Below are 10,452 nucleotides of genomic sequence, written 5' to 3'. Positions count from 1 at the left end.
ATAATTTTTTTTTCTCATTAATATTATGAAACACGCAAAAAAAATAATAAAAAAGGTAAATAAACATAAACACAATTGCTTTTAAATTTTAAAAATCAATTAACAAAAAAACTAAAATATGTATGCAAATTATGCTACATTATGATCAAAATAATCTAAAAATACATCAAAAACAATTATATCGGATAAAAGAAGGAAATTGTTTTGAAGCTGGGTTTTTATAGTCGACTTAATTTTAATCTCAGAAATATCTTCGTGTATGTTTCTATAAAAATGAAAAAGTGAATGTCCATTTGTATGTGTAAATATAGTACACGTGAAATATATATGTATTCATGTATATATATGCATCTTTTATGTTATTACATTTTGTTGTGCATATTTAACAATGTGTTAAAACATATCATTGCTGCATTATCCCGGCTAAGATTTATGGGGGTTCTATACACATTCCACGGCTCTGTAAATTTGGAAAGAAATGGAATACAATAAAGATTTCTATAATTAATATTATGAAGAATGAACAATAAACATTTACACGCTGTAACATATATTGGAGGATTATTGAGAAAATAAAAGGAAAAGACAAAAATCATACGTGTTATTGACGACGTGAGAAATTGATCCTGTAATAAAAAGGAACCTTTCTCTTTGAGTTTTGTAAAGGAATTAAAATCAAATGCTTTTAGAGCTAATAAAATATCATTTGATGTTTTTTTTTTTAATAGATTTTTTAAATAAAAATTCCAAGCAAAAGACGAACTTAATTCAATTTCATTGATCATATTATTTGTCGGTGGATTTTTTTTTGTTAAAAAATTATTATTTTCAATTTTTTTTATTTTTTTTTTTAATCGTTTTTTTAATTTAATATATTCTTTTAATTGGTTTTCTATTTTATTTCTATTTAATGCCAATTTTTTTAAACTCTCAAACAAAAATTTATTACACCCAACACCTCCTACTATGAATAAATTTTTTATATTAAAATGCAATTCTGAACAATACATAATTTTATTAAGCTGATTTAACAAATGTTTGAATATATATTTTTGGCAATAATATGCATATTTACTTTTTTCGTTTTCGAAATTCTTTTCTTTTTTTAGCTCTTTTATTATTTTACTAAGGTGGTTAAAAATTCCTGAAAATCTAGAACAAAAATTGAAAAATGACATATGCTACAAAATTCATGATAAGCTATATTTTGAGGAACATGCTAATATAATTTAGACAAAAACCAAAAAATGGAAAATAATTAATTATATGACATCAAATACAAAAGAAAATCTTACGAAAAATTAATTTTATTATTAGGAGCGAATGGGACGGGAAACGGCTCAAAAAGATCGAATGATATGTCTTCATTAATTTTTTGGTCGTTCAATGTTTTAATATATTTTTCGGATTCTCGTTCAAGAAATGGTCCTCCTCCTAAACCAACAGGAAGATTAAGAAGCCTAGCAACTTTATCAATTATATCACCAACAGATATGTCAACTGTTTGCGATATTTTGCACACATTAATATCATTTTGTTTATCCTTTTGGACTCTATAAACTTGTGTACTTCCACCAGAGACTAAAACACAAATATATCCATTTTGTATATAATTTAATGGTATTTTTTCCATATTAGTATTTTCTTTTATTTGATTTATGTTATTTTTTGTTTCATCTAATTGAATATTATTATCATCAATTTTTTTTTTTTTTAAAACATATGAACCATAATTTAAAAAATCGTCTGCAGTTATCATTTTTAATTTTGTTTTTGTTACATCGTTATTATTTAAAACTTTTAAAAGCGAATTTATTTTATCCATTTGTATTTTATCTTTTTTTATAGTATCAAAAAGATTCATATTAATATGATCTGTGTGGTCATCTTTTTGTGTGCTTTCATTTTTATACTCATAGTTATTTGTAAATGTATTTTTGTCGTTATAAAAGCTGAAAAATAATGGTGACAAAACATGGGCATATACATGATTTATTGAGCTAGCTTTTATATGTTTATGTCTTTTTTTGAAATCTCCTATATAATTTCTAGCTGTGTCCATGTTCTGAGATATACCAGGACACACGCTGAATCCGAAGCATTTAATTTTTGATGCATCTGTGAGGAAAAGGATAGAAGAACATGAATATATATATGCACATTTATGGGAACTGTATATATATTTATTTTTTTTTATAATCATAGTGTTACCGATTCCTTCTAGTATTTTGTTCACATAATGTTTTAAAAACACACTATTAATGGAGCTAATAAAAAAGGGGTATACGCCTCCATATTTGTGAACTACTTTAAAATGGGATATGATAAAGTTTTTGATTATTCGAAGTTGCAAATCGATTATACAGACACATGTATCATCACACGTATTTTCTATTCCAACAATATATCCTGATTCTTTATTATTTTTTTTAATTTTATCTCTATCTATTAATATTTTGGGAATTTTGTTGTATTTACAAACATCATAATCATCATAGTTATTTTTAAATTGTTTGTTAATTTTATTTACTGTTCCTTTTAAAGTATCACTAAAATATAAATTCTTAATTTTTATACTATCTATTTTGTATGAATTGAATAAACATGGAATAAAAAACAACAAAAAAAAAACAATACATGTTGATGCTCTTAATTTCATGTTTCATATTGTAAGTTCTAAAGTTGCATGTTCCTTCTAATATTAATCTGAAAGTTCGTATGTACTAAGCATATTATATATATAATAGCTCATATTCTCCTTTTTTTCATTTTTTTTAAAGAATTTTATCTTTGCATTTATTAATCATTTTTGGTTTTATGTCATTGCTCTTTATTATTAAATTTGCCACTATATTACTATTATAATTATTTTTTTTTAATTAATATATTTTTTTCCGTTTTCCGTTTATTTGGTGTTTTTGCTTATTAAATTTTTTTCTCTATATTTTTTTTGAAATGATGAAATAGTTTTGCATATTTTTCCGTTGTGAATGTGCCTATTTATATAATTTAAATATGCACGCATAAAGCTTAAATATGTAATAATTATCAAACTCTTTAAAATTATATAATTTGTGTGCGAATACAAATTGTTAAATCGTTATTTTCCACGGTAATTCGATACATATGAAATAAAAATAAAAATAAGCGCGTAGGGTGTCTATAATGTTATGTGATATGTATCATCAATACTTGTATGTATAGGAAAAGGTGAGTAACACTCTATATATACACTTATTTATTTAATAGGTTTAATAATCGAGTTCATATTTATACTTTTATTATTCTTACGATTATAAAAATAATAAAATTTTTTAACCATAAAATGTAAATTATCATAACTTAAGACTTAATAGATGAATTGTCTCCATATATGCGTATCCTTGTCATTGCAAAAAAGCATTTCCCTCTTACAACATTTCGTTTTTTTCGTCGATCTGTTCACATATTTTTTGAGAAAAATAGAGTCAAAAATAGCTATATAGCATATATTTTTTTTTTTTGACTAGCCAAATGAAAAAAAAAAAAATGTGCCAACTATTGTTTAGCTAAAGTTTGCTAATTGTATATAACATGATACATAGGTTATAATAAAAAAAAAATGAATAAAAATATATGTTTATTTATTATTATTTCTTTTTTTAAATATTAATAACTTATTAAAAAATTGTGAGCTCTTTTTCTTTTTATCGTTTGTCCATATTTATTTTTAAATAAATAAATATATATATATTATATAAGTGGAAAGCACTATCAAAAAATCATAATAAAACTTTAAATATTCACTTTTCTCGATCTCACTTTTGTTTTTTCATTCCTTATTTATCTTTTTATTGATTTCATAAAACGTATAAAAAAGTTTAAAGACAAAATAAAAAAAATGAGCATAATAAATTATATATATTTTTTGTCTATTTTGTTTTTACAAATAACCAGTACATATGGTATTTCAACGAATGAAGTACTTCGAGACAAAAAATTGGAATTTATAGATTATGCCAAATTTATAATTGATGAATCAAATTTAGTTGATAAAAATGAAAAATTATTGGGTAGTTCTTTAAGGACGTATAAATATTATTTGGTAAAAAGTGCAACTGAAATTAGAGCTATTTTTATTTATGATGATTTTAATGTAGAAAAAGCTGATATGTTGGATATGAATATTGAAAACCATAAATTAGATATTATAAATTTAGAAAATATTATGAACTTTTTATATCCATTAGACGAAACAAGTATATTTAGTGAAGATTTATATAAAGAAAGGAAAATGTATTCACTAGAAACAGATTATTCAGCTACAACATATGTACTTATAAAATTTGTATTTAATGTAAATATTGAAAAGGAAGATGATGAGTATGTATTATCTCTTTTGATAGGTAATGAATTAAATATGAAAAATAAAAATTTGGAAATTGTAAAAAACGATAACGATAAATTACCACAGCTCAAAGACCAAAGAAAGGATTTACAAAATAATGATACCAATTTTAATATATTAAATAGAAATAAATTGCATCCACAAGTTTTTACCCAATTTATTGGAGCAATAATAGGTATAGTAAGTATGATAACATCTATTTCAGGTGCTATTTCTGCAGTGTCACCTATGTTTTCAGGTTCCGACACTCCATCACCTCCAACATTTTTAGGGGATGAAAATTCATCTCTACCTACATATTCAGAAAGAATCCATAATTCCACTCCTTCAAAAAATACTTATAATAATACAAGGGATGAATTTTATGACGAATACGAAGATGAGTATGACGATGATTACTATAATGACTATGACAATGGTTATGATGGAGAAGATGATTATTATTATTATGACGAATAAAATTATTGAATGATTAATATAGAGACGAAACAAAAGATGTTAATAAAATATAGTTTATTTAAAAAATGTATAAACTGAAAGAAAAACTGAAGTGGAAGAGAAATGTTTTAAGCATGACCTATAATTAATTTATGTATTAGTATTTGCACTTATGCATATTAAATTTCAATCGAATATATTTCATCTTAATATAATTGTTATGTTATCCACTATTTTTAGCTATATAAACTTTTTGCGTTAATTTTTTTTTAACACATTTATTAATTTTTATATAAGAAGTTAAATTCTTTAAAATATAACTTTATAGGACTAAAAAAAATTAATAAAAAAGACAATTTTCATTTCGTTTCTCATATTGATATAAAATACAAATAAAATAATTTATTTACCATTTTATATTTATAAAAAATTTCTTTGGTATTTTAATGATGAAATTGAAAAATAAGTTTGGCTAGTTACACATTTTGTTCATAAAATTGCATAAATATATAATTAATTTATTATATAATATTAAATGTGTAGAGAGTGTATTAATAATAACAAAATAAATAAAGACAATGTAAAATGGAGAGAAGTAATTATTTTATAAAATAAAATAAATTAAATGCTTATTGTAACGTATATACAAAATTATTTTATCACCAGCTCATTCGAAATTTCACAGCATGATGTCATAGCTTTATATTTTAAAATAATACATGCATGCATTTTTTTTTTTTTTTCTCTTGGTACTTGTTTGTTTTTATTAAGTACACATTTTTTTGGGTTATACACTTATTAATTATATATTTTTAATTTTTACTTCCTATATATTCTGAAATATATTTTTGTCTCGAGTATGTGTTCTTTATGTGTATGTTATTTGTCATTTTTATATCATTATTACGTTATAAAATAATACAACCGAAAAATATAATTTTATTATGAGCTTAACATATTTTTCCTTTTGAAAAATTATATTTTATTTTATTTAATTAAATATACATATTTTTTTTATTTGGGATATCCATATATACAATAGCTTGCTAACACATAGAGAAATAATGTTGTCTATTTTAGTTGCTTGAAATTTGTTATATCTTTAATATTTACATTGATTTTAATAAATATATTTTTGTTCATAATTTATTTCATTATTTTCCGCTAATATTTTGTGGATCTTTAATATTATTAACAATCTTTTACAAATAAAAAAAACAATAAACAAAGATACCTTTGAATTATGGCATTTATGCATATTGAATTGTGGAATATGCAATAAAGATTTTTTGATACATAAATTAGACAAAACAAAAAAAAGTAAAATACTAGTATAAATAAAAATAGTAATTAAAAGAAAAGGAAAATGTATATATTTACAAATATATGTAATTGAAAAAATGAAAATGCGAAATATAAAAAAGTCATTGCCTGTTTTATTTATTTTATTATGTATATATCAACAATCCTTTATAAATTCCCTGCGTATCTCAGTTCGCAATAACAAGAATCATAGAGATGGAAATAATGAAAATAAATTTAATAAAAATGTGGAATTAGGGACCATGGAAAAACCTATTAATATTTTATGCAATGACATATCATGCAATCCTGGAAATAATATTTCATTTGTTAATCAAAAAAAAAAGGAAATAGATAGTGATGACGATTTATATGATATGCTTGACGATGATGCATCTACTTCTGCAGGTAAATTATGATATCATAACATATATGTGTACATACATATTTGTACAAGTATTATGTATATAGGAAAATGTCTTATAATGATTGAATACTAAAGTGCCCATCTTTGGTCATTTGCATTTTACATTATTTGAATGGGATTTTTATGTATATTAATTTGTGCAAATATTATTTTTTTAGGTGATGATGAGGATGAAGATGATTATGATGATTATACAGATGATAAAAATACTGAAATAAAAGATGAAGAACAAAATGAGCATATAGATAAAACTGATCAAAGTAATTATTAAAAAAATAATAAAAATTAAATTAAATAATGATGAAATCATTATGTAGAAGAGAAATGATAAAACAATTTACTATACAACTCAACTGCGTTGTTATACATATGAACCATATCATCCATATATTTATACATTTTTACTATTTTAATATATTACAGAGAAAGACAAGAAAGGAACATTTAGCATTAAAAAACAGGAAGAAGAAATAAATGAAAATAAAAATAGAACAGAGAAATTTTTTAAAAAATATAAATTTAATGATGCAGATAACGAAGGTGGTGATGATGAATCAGAAACAGATGATGAAAACCTTGACAACTCTACACAAAATAGCCATGCAGAAAATAAAAACCCAGAAAGTGTAATTGATAAACATATGTCTGTATTCCCTGGATTATATTTTGTAGGTATAGGATATGATATTCTCTTTGGAAATCCATTAGGAGAAACAGATTCATTATCTGACCCCGGATACAGGGCTCAAATTTATTTGTTAAATTGGGAATTTAGTAATCATGGAATTGCAAATGATTTGCATACACTACAACCGATAAATGCATGGATAAGGAAAGAAAATGCATGCAGCAGAGTTGAATCGGTAAAATAAACGAAATGATGAAAACACATTGTGATGCATAAAATAATTTTTTTTTTAATTACTATGACCGTTTAAGCGACCAACCAAAATATAAAATAATAAAACATATAAAAAATGAGTATTTCTCCTTTCTTCTTGCAGATAAACGAATGTTCTAGTGTCTCAGAATATACAAAAAATTTGTCGGTAGATGTGAGCGTATCTGGAAGTTATATGGGATTTGGATCTTTTTCAGCATCAACTGGATATAAAAAATTTATTAATGAAATTTCTAAAAGAACATCAAAAACGTATTTTATAAAGTCGAACTGCATAAAATACACAATTGGGTTACCACCTTATGTTCCTTGGTAAAAAAAAATAACATATATGTGTATATTTTCTTCATCTATGTAAAATAAATATTTATATATTGCGCATGTTGATATATTGTTTTCTATTCTATAACACTTTAGGGAACAAACAACGGCCTATATGAATGCAGTAGATATTCTTCCAAGGGAATTCACCGGATTGGATGAAGATAGTGAGTGTACACCAGACGTATATGAACAAAAAAAGATGACTAAGGAATGCAGAAATGTGCAACTATGGATTCAATTTTTTAAAACGTATGGTACACATATAATCGTTGAGGCACAATTAGGTAATTTAAAAATGGTGGAAAAATAACATTATATTTTTACTTCTATCTACAATATTTTTCTATATTCACACTTTTAATCAAATGGTGGATTTAATGACCCTTTATTATTTGTATTTGATTATAAATTGTTTTATTTTATTTATTATTTTAATTTAGGTGGTAAAATAACAAAAATCATAAATGTATCTAACACATCAGTGAACCAAATGAAAAAAGATGGAGTAAGTGTAAAAGCACAAATACAAGCCCAATTTGGGTTTGCAAGTGTAGGGGGATCTACATCTGTAAGTTCAGATAATTCATCAAAAAATGATAACAGTTCATATGACATGAGTGAAAAACTAGTTGTTATTGGAGGAAATCCAATTAAAGATGTAACAAAGGAAGAAAATTTATATGAATGGTCAAAAACAGTTTCATCAAACCCAATGCCAATACATATAAAATTATTGCCAATTTATAAAAGTTTTGATTCTGAAGAATTAAAAGAATCATATGAAAAAGCACTTTTGTATTATACTAGATTGTATGGATCATCTCCTCATGGAACTATACAAAAAGATGAAAATGATATAATTAAAATAGTAATATATAAAAATATTGAATAAATATGCTGCATATATATACGTGTATAGGAAGTATTCTTTAAACATGCTTGATTATACTACCTTTTTAAGTTGAACCTATTTGATAGATAAACTATGATGTGTATTTTATCTATAAATCCATCTATCCATCAATATATATTTTTTCATATTTTTTGAATTCTTTTAGTTAACCGCGTCAACTACAATTACTAAAATCGGTGCACCCCCTATAACTGCAGAATGTCCACACAACCAAGTTGTTTTATTCGGGTATGTATTAAAACAAAATTTTTGGGATAATACATCAAGGCTAAAAGGATATGATATAGAAATATGTGAATCTGGTTTAAATAGCTGTACATCGAAACAAGGAAGCACAAATAAATATGATGTGTCTTATCTTTATATTGAATGTGGAACACAAGCTATGCCATTTTCTGATCAAGTAATAACTTCCACTAATGCAACGTATAATACGATAAAATGTCCCAATGATTATACAATTATTTTCGGATTTGGATTTTCATCTTCATCGGGGAAAGGTGTTTCGGCTATGCACAGCCACATTACATCATGTAGACCAGGTTAGTATTTATTAATTATTGTCATATATAAACCATATAATAAAAATGCATATACATATATATATGTGTACAACTTCTCATTATTTTTCCTTTGTATTAATAAATTTCACCTTTTAGGTATGAAAAGTTGTTCGCTAAATATGGGAAACTCAAACGACAAAAATTACATGTACCTTGTTTGTGTCGATGCAACAATATGGTCAGGTATAAATGAACTGACAACTGTAGCAAAAGATGATTTCCATGGTGCAGTTAATAGATCAAAACAATTTAATGACGGGCAATTAGTTTTAAATTGCCAAGAAAATGGCACGATATTGACTGGATTTGCAGGAGAAACACATACATCCAGCCCATACGTAAAATCACCATTTTCAAAATGTTTAAAGAATTTAAAATCATGCTCAGTACATGGTTCAGGCCAATCAATAGGATATACAAATTATAAATCGTTATTTGCTATCATTCTTTGTAAAAATAGTGAATAATGTTTTATGATTTTATATGACACACAAATCAATTCGCACCTCTTCATGATATATGCATACATAATTATTGTATGGCTAATTTATAATATTAAAATGTTATTTAATAGCCAAATAGGTAATAGAACCATTTTTTTAAAATAATGTAATATGAGAACCCATGTAGACGTATCGTATAGCTTTATTATTTTATTTTTTTGTATTTATATTTTTTTAATAATATTTTTTTGCCTTTTACAACTTACTATTTATTTTGAGGTTAACACTATGAATGTGTATATCTGTACACATTTCCAATGGACAACCTCTTAATATCTTTAAAATATTAACAAATATACAATAGTTTGATATATCTTTCGGATTCCGCGTTATATATATATTATTCAATTGGGGGTGTTAATATATTTTTATTTTTTTATTTATTTTCGTCTTATTTAAGGGATAACGAATAGTTTACTTCTTTAGAGATGAATGTGTTTATTTATTTTGTTTTAAATTATATAAAATATAAAACTTATGCATGTATATATATTTGTACTGAAAACATCTAGATGCAACAAAAAGAATATTGAAAAAACAAAGTATTTTCATATATATATTCTTAAAGAAATCAAGAAACTAACCTCTAGAATTATTAAAAAATATACACACATATTATGTGTAAATTGTGTGGTTGAGGAATTATTAAAATAAGATGAGGGTTATATGCGTTCTCTCAAGTATAGATAATTTG

At 24.2% G+C, this 10,452-nt stretch overlaps 3 protein-coding genes across 3 annotated transcripts; 2 read left to right on the top strand and 1 right to left on the bottom strand.

Moving 5' to 3' along the window:
- Positions 1–129: 129 nt before the first annotated feature.
- On the bottom strand, positions 130–2,659 carry PY17X_1007900 (tRNA N6-adenosine threonylcarbamoyltransferase, putative; the record flags this gene model as incomplete). Its single annotated transcript, XM_022956179.1, has 5 exons — positions 130–265; positions 367–460; positions 599–1,152; positions 1,296–2,118; positions 2,212–2,659. 5 exons carry the CDS (start codon positions 2,657–2,659, stop codon positions 130–132), a joined length of 2,055 nt encoding a protein of 684 aa, XP_022813259.1.
- A 1,221-nt stretch (positions 2,660–3,880) lies between these two features.
- Positions 3,881–4,846, top strand: PY17X_1007800 (conserved Plasmodium protein, unknown function; the record flags this gene model as incomplete). Its single annotated transcript, XM_719389.1, has 1 exon — positions 3,881–4,846. One exon carries the CDS (start codon positions 3,881–3,883, stop codon positions 4,844–4,846), a length of 966 nt encoding a protein of 321 aa, XP_724482.1.
- Positions 4,847–6,225: 1,379 nt separating this feature from the next.
- On the top strand, positions 6,226–9,722 carry PY17X_1007700 (perforin-like protein 1; the record flags this gene model as incomplete). The annotated part of the gene is made up of 8 exons (XM_022956178.1): positions 6,226–6,535; positions 6,713–6,814; positions 6,978–7,417; positions 7,559–7,767; positions 7,873–8,063; positions 8,220–8,647; positions 8,838–9,234; positions 9,352–9,722. The coding sequence occupies 8 exons, from the start codon at positions 6,226–6,228 to the stop codon at positions 9,720–9,722; spliced, it is 2,448 nt and encodes an 815-aa protein (XP_022813258.1).
- Positions 9,723–10,452: the final 730 nt, after the last annotated feature.

This window comes from Plasmodium yoelii (assembly GCF_900002385.2).
Source record: "Plasmodium yoelii strain 17X genome assembly, chromosome: 10".
NCBI classification, from domain to species: domain Eukaryota; phylum Apicomplexa; class Aconoidasida; order Haemosporida; family Plasmodiidae; genus Plasmodium; species Plasmodium yoelii.
This window is presented reverse-complemented; position numbering and strand designations above follow the sequence as displayed.